Source organism: Armigeres subalbatus, chromosome 2 (assembly GCF_024139115.2).
Source record: "Armigeres subalbatus isolate Guangzhou_Male chromosome 2, GZ_Asu_2, whole genome shotgun sequence".
Taxonomy (NCBI): Eukaryota; Metazoa; Arthropoda; class Insecta; order Diptera; family Culicidae; genus Armigeres; species Armigeres subalbatus.
The window spans coordinates 245,595,950-245,615,993 of NC_085140.1; the positions used below are offsets into that span (position 1 = coordinate 245,595,950).

The following is a 20,044-nucleotide window of genomic DNA, read 5'->3' on the forward strand; positions in this document are numbered from 1 at the left end:
GATTGTCCCCTGTTTTACCAAGAACTAAACTGCCCATGATCGCATATTTATAACACTCGCATTTTTGCTCATTTTGTAAAAAGCCTGTGCATCGTTCAGAACGCTCAATTTAATGGATCTAATCCCACAACAGTAAAATAGGATTTACTATCTTGCTTTGCTTATCTGTGGTAAGCTCGAAATTATTGATTTTATGGGGAGGATTTACAAAATCAACCAAAATGCTTACGTTACAAATATGCGATCATGGGCAGTAAAGTTGTATGATCGTTATGTGGCGAGTTATGTTTTTAATTGACAACCTTATTTACTCTATTATTTACTGTGTTTTGTTCCTCCAGAAAATAATTTTAGTGGCCACGCAAAATTAGAGCAACTTCTTCCAATAATGACCAAATGTTATCATTTTTTCACAGAACAAATCCATATATATGCTAAATGATCTTCACTGATAAAAGTGCCATCATTCCACCACAATTTCAGGATATTTGAATTTTGAGTTGTTGCCTTAATTTGCGGAGACTTTATCCTCCATATAAAAATTTGTCTAAAAAATTCAAGAAAATATAATTTGTTCGCAAGCGGCTTTTCTGTAGATTTTGATAGATGTAATGAAGGGTTTGCTCTAAACAAATATTTATTGAGTAGATATCATAGAAAGGCGATCAAGTCTCCCCAATTTTGAAGATTGCATGCGCTATCGAATTCCATAGCAAAAATCGTTTATGAATACGCACATCAAGTCGGAAAATCTGCATATTTTGAAGTAAAAATATTTAAAAATTCAGAGAGCATGGTCCTCATTACAAGCAGGAGGTCGAGCGTTCAATCCCAAGCTCGTTGTACATGAATCTTCATAATTTTTGTATCGTTTTCTACCGAAACGATCCTACTGTTCCTGTCGCACTAAAAATTCCAAAAACATCCGTGGCACCTATGACAAATCGTTAGAGTTCTCTGCCTCGTTCTTAAGTAGGCAGCTAATCCAATGATCGTAATTTTCACTTATTCTCACGAGAAGAGAATGCTCATTCACGCAGATATTCGCCGAGAAATAATTTTCAGGAAAGAAAAACAGAGTGATAACCATTTTTCTAACACTTCCAGTGGCGTAAACATTTGATTTGCTTGAAGACTACTCATAGTTTTAAGTTGTCCTGCTTTTTACTGATATTGAGTAAAATTCCCGTGGGGTTAGAAGAGAGGGCAATAATTTTACTTAGTCACTGAGTAGATAAAAGTTACCGAGTACGATTTTAATTTTTCTTCTGAGCTCGTTCTAAGAGAAAAGAGTGGTGAGTGATAGATGTTTTGCGCCACAAATTACGAAAAAAATATTCTCCTTCGACCCAAAAACGCTTGATTTCGTCTCATCACACTTGCAATGGAAATTGGAAGTCACTATTTGGTCACTTTTTCTGCAACTGAAAGTCACTATTTGGTCCCTTTTTTCGTCAGCTTTGGTCACTAAAGTCACTATTTTGAGTGGCTTCGGTCGCTACCAGCCCTGAAATTATGCCTAAGGAAATATAGAAAGCCACCTTTCAATCCACCGTAGGAAACTACAAACAGCCTACAACGTGTCCCGGCGTCCCTTCAATCAAAGGTTCTGACCACCATCCATTCATCCTTCACACGCTACCCAACGTGACCAAACGTGACCAAACAAGTACACCAGTCTCCATGACCGAAAAGGGCCAGAACCTCGCCGGGATACGAGAGGCAAAGCGAACTCATGAGACAAATGCGGGAGGACGCGGTCGCCGTCAAAGGGACAGACGCTACTTCACAATGAGAAGGATGGAATACCGTGGTAGGCCAGAGGGGGGAAAAAAATAGACAACTGAAGCAAAAAGAAGCCAAAAAATAGAGCAGTTCAGGAAAGAAAATCCTCCGCCGCGTCAGAAGCCGCCAAAGGGAGAGCCGTACTCGTCAAGGCCAACGACGCTCCGACGTAGGCAGCGCTCCTCAAGAAGGTTAGAGAGGATCCTTAGCTGAGGGACGTGAGCGAGAACGTAGTGTGTGGTCCATACAGTTTTGTCCCTCGGAATAAGGTTAACCCCCCCCCCCTCCCCAAACCCTAAAAGTCGATATGATCAGCGCAACCAACTCCTGGACGGCGAACAGACCAGGACGACGCAGTCCCGCTACTTCTCACACTCTTCATACAACGCTGTAACAGGTAAGTCACAATCCCCGCGAGAAAGCAAAACGGTCCGGGTGATTATTTTCCTCAAGCCGAACCATTGCCCACACGTAGTGAGGACCCGAGTAGCACACTTGTCATATACCAGTCACTGTGACTCATATGCAACCAAATCCAGACACATTGGAGTTGGTGCAAAAAAAAAAACATCTGAATTGTGCTACTAGGGGACCGGACGCACTCAAACCAGAGATATGCTCTTCGAGTTTAAGAACGACCCTACGGTTGATAGCTTCTGAGGCATTCCACCGAGGCATGCCAGTCGATCCTGAGCGACCATTTCGAAAATATCTGAAACTTTGCACAGTTTTTCAATTTCATCTAAATCGTCATTTTTCGATATCAAATCTTCATATTTAGTCACGGCTAACTTTTCAAAAGGGTGTATGTCAAAATGGTTCAAAAATATTTAAAAAGCTGCACAGCAAAAACGGAATGATCGATTTTTAAGATTTTTTCAGCAAAGTTAGACAACTAAATAATAGTTCTTAAGAAAATGTGCACAGTAAAAAAAAATTTTTTTTGCCTTTAAAAATATCATTTTTGTCACAAAAACTCAAATATCTCAAAACCCTATCTTTTTACCAACAAAATTTTTTTAGGGAAAACGGTCCATTATATTAGCTATCTACCATAAAAATTTGGTGATGGTAAACTAATAAACAAAAAAGTTATGACATTTCAAACATTTCACAATTTTCACATTTAGTAAAAAAAAAAATTTCCGTGTAAGTTATTTCGAGAATTGCAGTTTGATGCAGATTTTATTGTTAAGGGCTTTGCGTGATTTAAACAAGTTGTTTTCATGATATTTTGATTTAATTATTCATAGCATCTATAAGAAACTTAGACACGATCCAGTGTTGTGATCAAAAGTATTGATAATGTCATAATTTTCATTGTACGTGACTGGCGAAAAATTTCTTTTAATAGTTTTGAAACCTGTTGATAATAAGAAACATATCAGAAATGTTATTTTTAAGACAAAAGCTGCAAAATCAAAGATTTATATACACGTATATGTCTATAGTTTACCTGCAAAAAATATACCTCTTAGAGAATAGACTTTATGATCGGGAGGAAACGGGTATCTTCAACAACAACAAATGCATGATAGGTACATACCATTACAATGCTTACGAAAAAGCAAAAAAATTACTACCACTAAGGTTGTTAATCTGTATATCATCGGTTGAGCAGAGCGCAGGAAGTTCGAAAACGACAACAACTGAGGAATTGCCAGATGTATCAAGTGCTGAGAGCCTTGCCACCATACCATCAGCGAAATCTGTTTCAACAAATCAATCGGAAGATGAGTGTATCCAAAAGGTCAATATCGAACGCTTTAACGAGGGCATAGCTGGGATAAAAGTGACTCCGATTAAATGGAGTAAGATGGAGTACGTTTGTTACCCGGAGAAAAAATACCGTGAAATAAACTAAGCTGTACGAAGAAACCTCTTCAAATTAGGACCTGATGATGTGGAAAATACAGACTACGATGAGGTAATTATAAATATGAAGGAAAGGTTCTCGAATGCAGCCACGACAAGGAAAGAAAAATGATTGATTTTGTCGATGCTGCCAAGTTCGTGGTCTATTCAGAATGCCATTGATGAGTTCAAAATCAATAGAAATACAGTAAAAGAGGCAAAACAATTGAAGAATAACTGTCTTTCAACCAAAAATACTAGGTCTAGTACTCCATTAACAGATGAGACAAAAGAAATAGTAGTTCAATATTTTGAAGATGATGAAGTAAGTCGAGCTATGCCTGGTCAAAAGATTATGTATCAGTAAAAAGATGGAAAGCGTCAAGCAATTCAAAAAGATTAATGATGACGACTTTGAAAGAAGCGTACACATGTTTCAAGGAAATTCACGATAATATTAAAGTAGGTTTTTCCTCATTTGCAAGCCTTTGGCCAAGGCAATGCAAGCTTCTTTCCAATTCAGGAACACATAATGTGTGTGTGTGCACAACCCATGAGAATATTAATCTTATTTTACATAGTTTGAAAAGAATCAATTTAACAAAGGATATTAAAATGTTAACTGGTAGTCTTTTGTGTGAAAATACAACATCAAATTGTTATCTACGATCTTATTAGGATTGTCGAGGTTCTTCATCATTGGAAAATACTTTATTCGATGAGTTTGAAGAAAAATATATTGATCAGTTATCATTTGAGCAATGGGTGACCACGGATAGGTGTGACCTAGAAACTTTTGTAAAACCTGTAGATGAGTTTATGTCATATTTTTGCTTGAAATTAGAAAGTTCAATCCCTCACGATTTCATGAAAACAAAACAATCCAGCTTTTTGAAAAATACGAAAAATACATTACAAAATGGTGAATTTTTGGTCATTTGTGATTTTTCTGAAAATTACAGCTTTGTATTGAAAGATGAAGTGCAGTCCCATCACTGGAACGTACAACAAGCTACAATTCATCCATTCGTTATTTATTTTAATGGAAGTGCGCAAATTGAACACTTAAGTTTTATTACAATTTACGAAGATTTAAGACACGATTCAGTATTCGTAAACTAGTTCATTGAAAAAATGATTAACTTTTTACGCGTTGATAAGAATAAAGTAGTCAAAAGATATATTTCATGTCTGATGGAGCAGCGTCACAGTACAAAAATCGTAAGAATTTTTCGAGCCTATGTCAATTTAAATCAATGTACGGAATTGATGCAAAATGGCATTTTTTTGCTACGTCACATGGCAAAGTTTCTTGGGATGCTATTGGAGGAACAATAAAGCGCATGGCCACAAGAGCAAATTCAGCCAAAGAACGTGAGCATCCAATTAAAACTGCGAAAGAACTTTTTGATTGGGCGAATCGTAGAAAAGAAAAAGATTTAACCAAATTATCATTTTGTTTTACTACTACTGAAGAGTACGAAATAAAGGCTTCAGAGCTCAGCGAGCAATATAATAATGCAAAAACGATCCAAGGAACCCAAAAATTTCACTGTTTCATTCCATTATTGTCGGAAAATAAAATTAAAGCAAAACTATACTCAAACTGTGCTGATAATAATTCAAAAGTGTTCGATATTGTAAAAAAATTGAAAAATAAATAAAAAAATAAGTATTAATAAACTGTTTTCATGATATCATAACCCATACCGAAATTCAAACCCAAAATTCGAGTTTCTATAACAACATTGTGTAACTGCCACATTTAATTTAATAATTAGTATAATATGATAGATCGAGTAGAGAGACTCATCGATCATTCCCTACAAAAAAATATTCTGGTGCTGATATTAAATGTCAAATCTAAGATTATTTTTGTGATCTGTTAATTCATTTTTATTTATTTATACATATAATATTTATACATATAATATACACAATATCGATGAATACATAAATATGGAATATCATAAAAACAACTTGTTTAACTCACGCAAGGCCCTTAACAGTAAAATCAGCATCAAACTGCGATTCTTGAAAAAAAAAAAAATACACGGAAATTTTTTTTTGTTTACTTTGTGTAAAAATTGTGAAATGTTTGAAATGTCATAACTTTTTTGTTTATTAGTTTACCATCACCAAATTTTTATGGTAGATAGCTAATATAATGGACCGTTTTCCCTAAAAAAATTACGTTGGTAAAAAGATAGGGTTTTGAGATATTTGAGTTTTTGTGACAAAAATGATATTTTCTAAAGCAAAAAAAAATTTTTTTTACGGTGTACATTTTTTTAAGAATCACCATTTAGTTGTCTAACTTTGCTGAAAAAATCATAACAATCGAACATTCCGTTTTTGCTGTGCAGCTCTTTGAATATTTTTGAACCATTTTCACATACACCCTTTTGAAAAGTTAGTCGTGACTCAATAAAAAGATTTGATATCGAAAAATGACGATTTAGATGAAATTGAAAAACTGTGCAAAGTTTCAAGTCAATAGAAAATCATGAATTAAAAATTTTGTTAAATTTTGATGCAGTTGCTTGGAATCGCTCTTCTATGATGCATACCATTTAAGCTGAAATACGAAATTAAGCTGAAAAATCAACTTATTTGCGACAATATCTCTTCCTAGTTTTTTTTACCCTCTAATCAGCGCGAGGTAACAACTCATCCCGACCATGTGTCTGCATCACTCTCAAATTTAAATTGAATATGTTTTGTCGACGAGTAAGCAATGAAAAGCGCATCGGTGAACCGCAACATGACACATCGGTGTGGGTGTGTGTTTGTCGATTTTATTAATCATATTTTCGGTCAACTGCGGGCGCGGTGGGCATGGCTAGAGTTTGACGCATTGCATCCGAGAGGATCCTGTTTTATCGGATGTATGTCTAGCATCTTATTATTCCCTTAGGCTTTTTTGCAAGCTAACAAGCAGACAATTGTTGGATAACTCATCGGGTTCTTTAGAAAATTTTAGTTCGGAAACATCTATAAAACCTTAAACTAAGTCAAAAGAAGCAGCCTTATGATAAAAAATAAATAAATGCCATACACAGTGATGCCCTTCTCGTGCGTTGTAAAATGCATTGAGAAAAGTACATCAGAGAGGTCGTAATATACCGTATTCCAGAGAAACATCAATATTCGAAAGTCAAGTAGGGGGAAAGACGGCTTTGGCAGGTTTTGTTCTATTATTGGCAGGGGGTTTTGTCGATGAAACTTTGCCACAATATTCTTTGATAGGCAAAGAATGTTTAGGCCAAATTTGAGCCTAGTCATTTCTAAAAAAAAACCCCTGCCAATAATAGAACAAAACCTGACAAAGCCGTCATTACCCCTATCACACATCATTCGATGCACTTCGATAAATTACAGTTTTCATTGTTTTCTGGCACCAAACCAGTGCCCGTTCGTTTCGATGGGGGGAAACTATCAAATCTTCGCTTTTAAATCTGATTGTAATCGAATGTTGTATTCTAGTGTGATTGAAAATTCGATCTTCAACAGATCTAAGATTGGTGCTTTGGCAATTAAAGTATTGGATAAATCATTGTTTACAGAACGTTATTATAAATAAAGAATTTCGCTTTTTTTATTCAAAATGGTATTTATAAGAATTTACCCTCGTAATAATGTTTGCATAATGTAACTCTGCTACTCTTTGTGAAAACGTACGTGACTATATATTCGTTTCTACTGCCAACGGAAAATTCGGAACTTTGATATGAGCAGCAGCGCTGGCTCGCGTTCAGTATGACGTGAAAGTTTCGAATGATGTCAGCAAAAATATGCGATGTCGTGTTGAAATGTAACGTTTGCAACATTTCGCAAGTTGGTGCGGAAATATGACAAATGATGCACATGGAAAACGAAATAAATTTGTAGATTTTTTTCGCGAATAAACTGTCTAAAATCGAACATGATTCGTTAGACGGAATTAAAACCAATGTTTCATTTCAATAACCTTTCCGCACAAACCAATCAAACCTAAAATGTTTGAAGAAAGCGAAAACTACTCCGAAGACGAGTTAAAGAAAAAGAAAAGAAATAACATCCAAGAGTAGAACTATCCTACACCACACTTTGATTGTATCTCGTATTCAAAAGATATGCCGGGGTAGATGTCAATGATGTCGGTAATCCTATTTCAAAATTCAACAAGAAGCTGGAATGACAGAATTTCCCTATGTAAATTGTGGACTCTGGTTTACACTGCTGGATCGACAAGGTTTCAACGAATTCATCATGCCGTCTTCGTCTTCGCACTGTTTCCCATGCACTCTTTTCACATTATGGGTTAGATAAGGTTCGAGCTGTCGGTAGATGCATGAATGTGCATTAGACTGGCCCAGGAAACAAAAAGTTGTCTAATTCCACGGGGCCAGAATTGTGTCTTTGGATGAGAAAATCAATCTCTGAAAATTTCAGCTCAATCGCTTGTTGCATAAGCTAGCGCATTTGATTTGAAGTTTGTATGGGGATTTCAGCCAAAATGTATAGGAAAATACACCTCCGTCACTCATTCGATCTGGAAATTGGTTCTGATTGCTCGATTGACCTCAGAATTGTAAAAACGGCAGTTGGTATGCTACAGAACAATTTCACAGAACATTGTATGATGATTAAATGAACTTTTATATGGGTTTCGGCTGATGCGATTCGATCAAAAAACCCAAAAATACACAAATCAGCTCCTAATAATTCAGCCGAAAATTATATTAAAGTTTATTTAATCATCATGCAATGTTCTGTGAAATTGTTCTGTAGCATACCAACTGCCGTTTTTGCAATTCTGAGGTCAATCGAGCAATCAGAACCAATTTCCAGATCGAATGAGTGACGGAGGTGTATTTTCCTATACATTTTGGCTGAAATCCCCATACAAACTTCAAATCAAATGCGCTAGCTTATGCAACAAGCGATTGAGCTGAAATTTTCAGAGATTGATTTTCTCATCCAAAGAAACAATCCTGGGGGTGCCCCGTGGAATTCGACAACATTTTTTTCTCCCCATAGTAATCTGGGCCAGTCTAATGTGCATATCTTGTCGTTTTGCGAGAATCTGAGCATCTTTAAAACGCTTCAGCACCCCCTTCAAAATAATGGGCTAATATTGAAGCCAAGTAAATAAAATTTTTGGAATTTCCAATATTTGTGTTTTTCCAAACCTTCCTGACGCCAAGGGATTATGAGTCAGAAGGTAATTCAAATTTACAACCCAGTTATAATATTCTTACCTCCCCGTTCCACCACCACCTATGTTTGTCGAAGCATAATTTGCCATTTGTGCAAGTCAAACAAGGGCAAGATTGGCAAATCCCGTCCAGGCTTGCTTGGACGTTGCCATCGCACAGCTTTTTCGAGTGGCGAGCAGCCGAAGGACGGAACCCTTCGTCAAATAAATCATTCAGAAACACCTGTCTTGCAAGATATCACCGACCACCCACTACCCAGCCTGACGAAAACTCCCAAAAAGAAGAACAACCAGTGCATCACAAAGTTAATTGGAATTCTGTTCACTGATGCAAGGTGAGGTCAGTACAGATAGATAGCGTAAAGCGGGCGGTTTGGCAAATGCTACAATATACGAAACGAACAATTTCCATGAAAAATAGTTATTATTATTATCGTCTTTATTTAAGAGGTTTTCAGCCCTTGGCTGGCCCACCTCTGAATAATGAAAAATAGTGGGCTTCACAAATTATCTGGAAAAAGTTGTTTCGTAAATGTGTCACTGTATAAATTAATAAATATGTTCATGTTCAATGTGAACCAACCTGATGGGAGGTAAGTTCCCTTCGTTTTACGGTACGTGCACTATGGCGAAGAAAAGAAATCGACGAGACATCGACCCTCAGGGGCAAATTCATTCAATATTGGGTTGGGCCGGGTGAGGTGATAAAGAATACATTGTTTTTGGAGACATGAGTGACTAACCGGAAATAAAACAATAAATCATAGTTAACGAAAAATCAATCAAAGCAAATGTTATAAAAGTAAACCCTTGTAAATGGAATTCTATTTTATTGTGAGACCTTCCTCCTTTCTGTGACAAATTGCAGAAAATCTTAACAAAATAGGTAATATTCACAAAAGCGTACAACGCATGGAGACATTCTGACATGCTGGAGATTGATATCGAACTGGGAACAGAACGAAACAAACCGTTCGACGGAAGCCGTAGGCACATAAACTACTCTATAAGAAAGTATAAACTATATTAAACGAACAGTTTTTATTTTTCCTGTCAAAATTGCTTTTTTTTTACTTTAATCAGATATTTGAGAAGTTTCGATCGCGAATTTCGAACATGACTCAGAGCAGACGTTGACCCAAACCATCCAAAATGCCTTCTGCCGCGAGATTTGCTCTATTTTCAAATAATAAAGGACAAATTTCCATGGTATGCTAGCTTGTGATTGTTATTCATCCTTAGCATGAAAACGATTCATCAAGATTTCTCCCGCGATAGACACAGCACCCGTGCGACGGTTGATTGTTCTCACATAACGAAATCCAATTTATAGCGCACCATACTCGTGCCAGCCGATCGTGCTATTATCACTGAATATACTTCCTCCGTAAAATAAAGCAATTTTCTGTGAGTATGGCAACGTCATACACACCATGAAAACGCAATTCCGTCGTATCTTGAGACGGAAATCTTTCCACGTCCGTTCAGCTTGAAGTGAAAACTGTAGCCCGGAACCGGATGCCTCCTTTCTTCAACAAAGACAAAGCTAGACGAGACATCCCACTGCAGGCAGAGCCACACACGATGATGACACAGCTATCAGGAAACTAGTGATTCATTTAATCGAATGAGCCAGATGGCATGCCCGAAAATTGGTTCCCGTATGTCAACGGGAGCCCTCTGTCGTGAGTTCCGACATGCCATCTATACGCTCTTTACGGCTTCCGATCCGATGTTATCGTCGTTCCAGTTGCCGACAACGGCAGCCACTGCGGAGACGTTCGATTATTGATGTTTTTCGTAATTGTTATTTATTTATCGAGAGAACAAAGGTGATGGATTTATTAGGGGAATCGAATCAATGGCAAAAGCGAATGGAGGCAAAAATAACGAACTATTTTTTTTCGGGTAAAAAATACTTACTTCATACTTGATACTTGATGGGCTACAGCTCTTCGATGAACCTACGCCGAATGGAGTATCCTTCTCCACTGATCCTGGGCCAATCGCTTCCAGTCGCCCTGAGCATTGAGCGCCCTCAGGTCCTCTTCAACTACAAAAAGCCATCGTGTACGCGGCCTTCCACGAAGCCTGTGGCCTCTTCCGAGTTCTCTACTAAATATTATTTTCGCTTGACGTTCGGGTAAAAAATACTCAGGCGAAATGGCACTGGGGGTGCTGAACCCTGAACTCTCAAAGTAGCGCAGAACAACTATTTAAAAGACTATTATTCCTAAGGTTCTTTTTACTCACATTCGAGTATAAATGTTGGATAAATCTGGCAATGTACGGCATCCTGCAAAAATTGTGTCTGATGCTAATGTATACACGAAACTATAAGTGCGCGCCAATATCAGGATATGCACGCCTCGTTTCGATCATCTTCACCGAATCGTCGATAAACCGGAAACAAACAAGAAATCGAGTCAATTTCCGTTGTCGTGTCACGCCACCATGTCGAGGCCATCCCATGTCAAACCCATCTGGCCGAAAGTCGTTTGGTCGAAAGGGTCATTCAGCCGAAAGGGTCATTTGGCCCAAAGGGTTACCATGACCGCTGCAAGCTCATCCCAATCAGCACGCGCAACATCTTTTCAAATAGGTGTTTGTTCCTAATAAATTGTATTGAACACACTGGCAATACATCGTGTCACATTAAAGCCACTTCCCAGTTTCAGAAAAACACAATGTTTCATTTCCGTTTAAGTGACGTCGCAATATTCTACCCATCTGACTTCTTGGGTGGTTTAAAATTCGATGTGTTTCATATCAGAAACAAAACAGATAAGTTGCAGAATTAATAACACTTCGGTTCATTGCTGTTACGACAATGTTTCTGATATGTTGCAAAACACTTTGAGCTCAGCTGAGCAGTATTTTATTTTTGGCAGTCCCTGCATGTTCAGTATAAGGTACAATGAAGTTACAAATGACTTTGTTGTTTATGTAGTGCACTTGTAGCAGAATCTCCAAATAGAATTGTTGGTGTGATGGTTAAAGTAGAAGATTGCAAATCTGAAGGTCCATGGTTCGATTCTCGGTTGGTTTTTGTGTTTTTATTTTCATTGTAGCCGCAAGATGTTGCAAATAGGCTCCACCTCTTGCGCTTTTTGTGTCACAAAGGAGTTTCAAATACGACCCGTTGTGCATAAGTCAGACCTTTAGTAAGTCACACCACAGTTGTTGTTACTCACTGAGAAACGAGAGGTGTTGCTAGGGATTGGATTAGAGTTGTTGAGCGAGCGTCGTGATATATCCAGGGCTTTATTTATTTCCGACCTTCTACAATCAAGAATTGATTCCTCCTATTTGCTCTCTCTTTTGAACCTAAATGCGCCCCGTCGTCAGCTTAGGTTCAGTTCTTTTTTGTTCCTCCAGGGTGCTCGTACAAATTATGGACATAACGAGCCATTCACTAGTATGAGCCGTATCTTCAATCGATGTGCTACTGAATTTGACTTTCACCTCTCTCGTCCCAATCTTCGGAATAAGTTTTGCCGAATACTTGCCGCTTCTAACACAAACACCCTTTGATAGATAGATAGTCAGGATAGAAATTAAGTATTCTTTAATTGTAAAATTGTGAGTAGATGTCTCACTTCTCACTCCTCATTTCTTACTTTTCAAATGATCTATTCTGCCAAATGTCGTATTCGGCCAAATGTCCTATTCGACCAAATGTCCTATTCGGCCAAATGACCCTTTCGGCCGAATGACCTTTTCGGCGAAATGACCCTTTCGGCCAAACGAACCTTCCGGCCAAATGACTCTTTCGACCAAATTACTTTCGGGCTAATGGTCTCTTTGGCCAAATGGTATATTCGGCCAAACAACTTTCGAGCTAGTGGCTTTCGGCCAAATGGCATTCGGCCGAACGGTATTCGGCCAAGCGGCCCTTTCCCATATCAAAGTTGGAAGCTGGGTTCCCAGCAAACAACAAACGACGCGATTCATAAATTACTACACCTTTGTGAGAAAGGGCGGTGATTGTTAGCATTGTGATAAGTTATCCTCACAATTTTAGGTACGTCCGACCAAAAACTTAATATTGTCGCTGAAATATCTGAATAGAGGTTTTGGTAAACCTCACCTTAAACCGCAGCAGACCATGCGACCCACGGGGTTAGTGACAAAGGGTCGAAAGACAAAAGGTCGAAATGACAAAAATGCGAAAGACAAAAAGTCGAAAGACAAAAGGTCGAAAAGGACAAAAGGCCGAAAGGACAAAACGTCGAACGTTACAAAAGGTCGAAGGAGACAAGAAACTGAAACGGAGAGATTCAATCTCGTACAATCCAAGTTTAATTTATTTCTTTAATCAATAATATTTTTATCTCTAACAGAAATATCTAGATATTTATCATATTGTTCCATAGTAATTATTGCTTCTTCGAAAATTGCTCATTCTCCAACTTTGATTGATGAGATAAGTGTAATACTTTTGATTGACGTTAAATGAATCTCACAAATTGCTTTGGAATACGCCCAACTTGATATCAACTTGTTCTTTGTCTTTTGTCCCTTCCGACATTTTGTCGTTTCGATCTTTTGTATTTTTCGACCTTTTGCCTCTTTTGACCTTTTGTCTCTTTTGACTTTTTGTCTTTTCGACCTTCTGTCCTTTTCCACCTTTTGTCATAACTTCGACCCACGCGTTCTTCGTTCATATATTAAGCAGGGGGAGATCATCCAGTGCCAGACACATAAGCCGTCTTACATCTTATTCCAAATTCTCACCTTTTTTATTGACATCTTCAATTTTTGTTTTTGTGGCTTTCTGATGCCTTAGCAAGAAGAAACAATTTGATTGAAGTAAATTTAACAAAACAGGTGTAAAAATTGCTATTTGATCGCATTGGAAAATATCACTGTCCGTGGGACAGCCACCGGATACATAAAATAATTTTGCACTACAGTTACATTATATATCTAACAAATCATGATCGTTGTTTAAAATATGGCCAATATTGACCTTCTCGACATAATCAGAAGGCATTCAATTGATTTCAATATTGTTGATTTAAACCTTCTAATGTTGTACAACGTTCACAACATGAGGATCTGATTTTTCATGCAGGTAAATGACATTTCAATAGCTTTCTTTTGTACTACATAGGGGAAGGTGGGGAGACTTGAACCTCGAGGAGACTTGATCACCCCTGTTTTATCGAGAACTAAAGTAGTTTTGTTCTAGCGTATTTTTTAGTATAGATCCTCTAGACAAATGACCTTTATGTGGTGAGCTATTTTTTGGATTGCCAACCTTATTTATTATGCAGGGCGGTATGTATGTTTTGGCCTTCCTAAAGATTTTTTTATTGGCCACGCAAAAATTGAACAACTATTCATAACAATGACCAAATGCTTTCGTTTTTTCATAGTACCAAGCCTTAAATATGCTTAATGATCTGTACTAATGAAAATTTCAGCATTTCATCAAAGTTTTAGGATATTTAAATTTGAAGTTATTGCCTCAATATGGGGACACTTGATCCCCCATTAGTATCCCATACAAACATTTGATAAAAAAATTCAAAAAAATATAAATCTGTTCTCAGGCTTCTAATTTTTTGTAGATTTGACAGATTTGATGAAGAGTTGGCAGGAAAAAATATTTATTCCGTGGATATCATAGAAAGGGGATCAAGTCTCCACAAATTTTAAAATTACATGTGCTGTCGAATTCAATAGCAAAAATCGTTCATGTATACGCACAGCAATTCGAAAATTCTTCATATTTTGAAGGAAAAATATATAAAAAATCTGAGAGGACCTTTCTACTTTTATCAAAGCAAGTTCTTGGAGAGGGGTCAATTTCCCCCGATTTTTTTTAAAGTCGATGTTTGACAGCACTCCAAAAAATCGATTGTGTATCAATAACAACAATAATTTAAGCACTGTCATACAATAGTAAAATTAAATACTATATTTCTTAGAGAGTCTGTGTGGAAATCGCGTATGTTTATTTATTTTTGGCTGTGATACATCGGAAATCTGTAAAGGGTATCAAATGTCCCCAGTCTCCTCTACTATAGAGGAGGGACCTCTGCAAGTTTGTTTTGCGAAGTGTCCGGTATTGGGAGGTCTCCGGCGTTGGGGGATCTCCCCCTACTGCACAAACTGCGCGGAACAAGAAGATGAGTTTAACAAGTTGGGCGGTTTACCATAACAGAAAACCTAAATGTCGCCATAAATTAGGCTTGCCTGGCGGAAAATATATTGTCATTGCATAATGCACTAACCCTTGGGTAGATGAATACAAGCACATAAGCTTCCCTGTCCGCACGCTACGAGTGTCTTATGATTGGTGGTATGGTTTGGAAGGAGACCTGAGTAACGCCTTAAGAAAGCGCTTTTCCCACTCCAGCTCTCTATTTAGCAAGACTTTGTAATCCACAGAGTAATAAATTTATCATTTCTATCTTGCTATCTTAGTTTACGCAATCATGATGATAGCACGAGGATTTAATCCACTTCCCGAAGGGGTGCGAATTGCTACATTCTTGTTATGATTTATATCAGCATAGGAAAATCTGGATGGTTATGACCGCCACCCTAGCAGTCTAATTATTGGAACCAGAAGTTTTCCTTCTGGTCTAGGATGCCTACACAGCAAATAATTTTGAAAATTCAATGACCTGTAAAATTGCAGCTTCAATCAAATTTAATTGAATTTTACAAGCAAGCGCAGTTCGATTTAAAAGAACAGTAAGTTTGATAGAATGTTACGTTTATTTGCATGCTCCAAATATGTGCATGAAAATACATTTAAAACCACAACATATTTTTATCTGTGTACGGTTTGGGATTACTTGGGATTCCCTTCCCCATTTGTGCTTGCCACACAAGTTACAAATTCATGCAATGGCAGGTGTAGAGAAGTTTTAAATTATTTACTGTGAAAATGATAGAGCACTAAGTTCTGAAACAAACCAAGTTCCAGTTAGAATGTAGATTAAGGCTGTTGGTAGACTTTCTGTAGATGTGTTCAAGATTGGTCGACTGATACGTTTACATTTCGAGTCGTGAAGCTACCTGAAAACATTCCGAATCAGACCTCCTAGTTTCATAATAATTTTACAATGCATTATCTGTAATTCATTTATCCACCACATCCTCGCACAAGAAATCCTTTCATCCTTGACTATGTTACAATTTTTGAGATATTGCCGACAAAATGTACAGTAAATTTCCCGGAGTGGACACCGGTCAATAAACGCAGACAGTCGTACGATATCGCCTCTAATCTCTTTCGCACACCGTAAGTTGACCCCTTCAATAATAGCGCACAAAAACACATACACTAATGGCTCGAAGCAAGATAGAACATCTCGCACAATAGCCACATCAGAGTGATTTGATCAACCAAGTGTGAAGTACCTGGATTGAATAGTGCATGCAATCCTGAAAGGTGGCACAGGTTGCGTATTAAGATCCCTCTAAAACCATCACCAGCATCACGTTTTCGAAAAGCAGAGGAAAGTGCTTCAAACCACAACCACGTGCAGTCAATCGGTCCGAGAAGCCAACCATAAAAGGCTCGGTTGCATGTCCCGAGCGACTATCCGGCACGATTGTAAAAGCGCTGACAGGGTCTAGTCCTCCAGATTCGGACACTGCTAAGGGTGACAAACGTAGAAGCCAACACATCCGACACAGATTCCACAATATACGGTTCACACGATTTGCACTCGTTGGCAGCCAAAGACACAGAAGGCCTCCAATAGAAGGCCTTTTGTTTGCAGCCTTGCATTTGCCGGTGAATCGACATCTGTACGCTCGTTGAGCGAGTATCGCACGGCGATCCCAAGCTGGTGGTGCAACTTTGAGGTGCAGGGAAGTCACGGGTGGTGCAGCAGACGATACGCACTGTGCGACATTGAACCGGGTACGACGCAACAAAAAGGAGTGCGACGGAGAGCGTGCGACATCAAGGAAGTAGCATCGATTTGCAGTGTGCATTCTGCTCGTCCGAGATTGCCAGGTGATGCTTCATGCAACAAAGGCACACTAGCGAATGTGCGCTGATAGCGATAATGACGATGCACCAGATGCAGCAGGGGGCCCCCATCGATGCTGATAAACGACGGACGGAGGATGAGAAAATGTATGTACGTTAGGCAAAGTAGCTGTAAGAACATTATGTGAAATGAATACTCAAATGAACCATTATTGCCAATTCTCCATTATTGCCGATTTCATGTTTTCTACTTTGAGTCAATGAGCTGGGGTTTGAGACACAGCAACACTTTGTGCAATTTGTGTAGCTGGTCGGGAAAGAAATTTTGAAGTTTTAATAGCGAAGGAGATTTGCGGGAAGAGCCGTGTGTTCTACGTTATCGAATGCATTGTGTGCTAAGCCGCGCGACTGAAAATCGTAACATTGGCGCCCAGACTAAAAAACCCACTAGTGAGTTTGATCGGTTCGCGTAGTCAAGCTGTCAAATAAGTGATCTGTGTGTATAGTTAAATTAGTGATATCCGTGTCACACTAGCTGGAGATGGATCTTAATCACCTCACCCCGGAGGAAATAGAGTTCGAACTGCTAGTTCGGAAAACGACTGGTACGAGAGGAAAAAACTTGGAGTGGAAAGCATCACGACTACAGCAACTATTGGACAGTGAACTCAATGGATCGCCGGTACCCAACTGTTCATCCCACGTGCTAACGGATATGGACAGTATATATCAATGTCAAACGAAGCTGTCTCCAATTTTGCAAGCTTTGGATGGTGCTTTCAGACAAAGGAACGACAACCAGGTGAATGCATTGAAATCAAGACTGTTGCATTACCAATTTAGACTTTCGCTTATATCGGATCCGATGATACTAATCAATGCAAAGAAAACACTGGAAAAGGTAGGCCTCGCTCTACAGAAAATCGAGAAATACATCCAGAATCAAGCATCAGGAACATCAGCAGGACAAGCGGATACAGAGGACCTTCCAAGTGATCCAGAAACGATAAAGCGGTTAAAGATCGCGAAACTTCAATCGAGCATCAACGAAACATCAAAGCATCAACTACAATTAGAAAAGCAGCTTCAAGAAGAACTTCGGGGCAACCAAATACCTGAAGAGCAGTCAAACCAGAATCCAGTAGTTCTCGACGGGAAACACCAGGACCAAGAGAAGCAGTCGAGGCTCCAACACCAACAAATGGAACATCGTAGAGAGGATCAACAATTACCGCCACCTCAAGTTCAACAGTCTCAACAACATCAACAGCATCCAAATCCCATGGAACAACAACAACAGCAACAAGATCCACGACAACCATCGCCGCAGCAGTTTTCTTCACAACCTCCACTGCTATTTTCTGATCATCAACAACAACAAGATCATCTACTGTGGCAAGATCAGCAAAACAGAGGTTTTCATCAGGAGCAAAGCCTTCGTTTATTGCTGAACCAAATGCAGATACAGCAGCAACAGTTAGAGCGACAGCTTCAACAGGAGCAATACAGACGACAACAGCTAGAAGCGCATTTACAGCATCAACAGTTAAGATTGACAGCACCTCCACAGCGAGAAAACGAAATCCCGAATTACACCTTTGGCGCGATTTCAGGATACTGGGGTCCGTACAATCAACGAGACTCCGGGATAGCTGAACATCCCCAGGAATATGAGCAACAAAATTTCAGGGGAACGCCTAATAGATCCAACACACCGAGAATCAATACTCAACAGACAAATAGTTACAGATTTCTGCAACCGGTACATAAGTGGCCATTCGAGTACTCAGGAGAAGGTAACATCGTAAAGTTAGGCGAATTTCTGAATCAGGTGAACACCTACGCTGTCACCGAAGGCATGGATGAGCAAACATTGCTTCGCTCAATCAAACATCTATTGAAAGGAAGAGCACTTCAGTGGTACACGCGCTCGTATCTAATCCTTACAACTTGGGACATCTTTAAAGCGGAAATCAAACAAGAGTTCTTACCTCCGAACTACTCGGAGATTGTGAAGCAGGATCTGTACTTACGATTCCAAGGTCCAAATGAGTCATTCACAACATTCTACAGAGACCTAGTAGCGGCGTTCGAGATAATGGAACCAGCAATATCAGAGTCAGAGAAGTTATTCATCTTGAAATCACATCTCAACACGGACTTCTCCCCAATTGCTTCGGCGTCCCGATCGGCGAGTGTCCGTGACCTCGTGGCAGTATGCAAAGATTTCCAAGTTTCTCGTTCTTACGCACTAAGAGGGCGAGCACCAACAACGCGAGTCCTAGGAACCCGGCATGAGAATTCATCACTTCATCAGCCCGTGATCAATAGATTGGACAACAGTGGCCGGCCGCCATTAAATCGACAACCGTACGGCACAGCGCGGGTCAGCATGGTAGAGCATAATCAAGAGGTCGAAGAAGAAGTGGATCCGGTGAGCATCAGGGAAAGAGAAGCGTTTCATCAGGACATTGCTTACCGGAACGAAGCTGCGTCGAATCTAACAGAAGAGGTAAATGCCATTCGAGGGCAGAATAATTGGAGCGGAAGATTGGCGTCTGACACCACATCGAACCAGTCGGGTAGGAATTCCATACGGAGGCTCCAATAGTAACAGTATGTTGGCAATGTGAAAACCTTGGACATACCTATTTTAGATGTCCTAATCCAAATAGCTTCTTGTTTTGCTACAGCTGCGGGAAAAAAAGAATGTACAACGCGCAACTGCGAAGCCTGCAATTTACGCTGGAGACAATTAGACACACAAAATGAGCTTCCGATTTCGAAACCGGAACTGGGAGAGCCCACAGTAAAGGTGGTGGGATCTCCCGAAAAATCGATGGTGCCTTTGCTACGTAATATTCCGGCTTTTTGTAAGGCGGACTCTATTATAATTGATACGGAAAACAACGATAATCGACCATATGCAGCTATATCGATCCTTGGGAAAAATACGAGGATTGTTGGATAGCGGCGCAACCTGCAGTCTTATAGGAGGATCTCTAGCAAAATTGCAGACGAACTGGGACTTCAAAATTTCCGGTTATAGGAGAAGTAAAAACAGCAGACAACTCGCCACACAAAGTCTCGTTTTTCTCCCATGTACCAATCGCTTATAATAATAAGAATGCAACTCTTCCTATACTATTCATCGAATCTATGCCTCCTTTATTAATCCTAGGAATGGATTTTTGGACGAAGTTTGGCATCAAACCAAGGATCTGTGGAGTCACAACTAGCGGGGA

At 39.1% G+C, this 20,044-nt stretch overlaps 1 protein-coding gene across 1 annotated transcript; it reads left to right on the forward strand.

The window, feature by feature from the left end:
* The first annotated feature begins 17,340 nt into the window (after nucleotides 1–17,340).
* On the forward strand, nucleotides 17,341–19,612 carry LOC134209649 (uncharacterized). The gene is given in 5 exon segments (XM_062685639.1): nucleotides 17,341–18,100; nucleotides 18,200–19,402; nucleotides 19,405–19,496; nucleotides 19,498–19,583; nucleotides 19,585–19,612. Coding segments are annotated over 5 exon segments (2,169 nt in total).
* The last annotated feature ends 432 nt before the right edge of the window (nucleotides 19,613–20,044 follow it).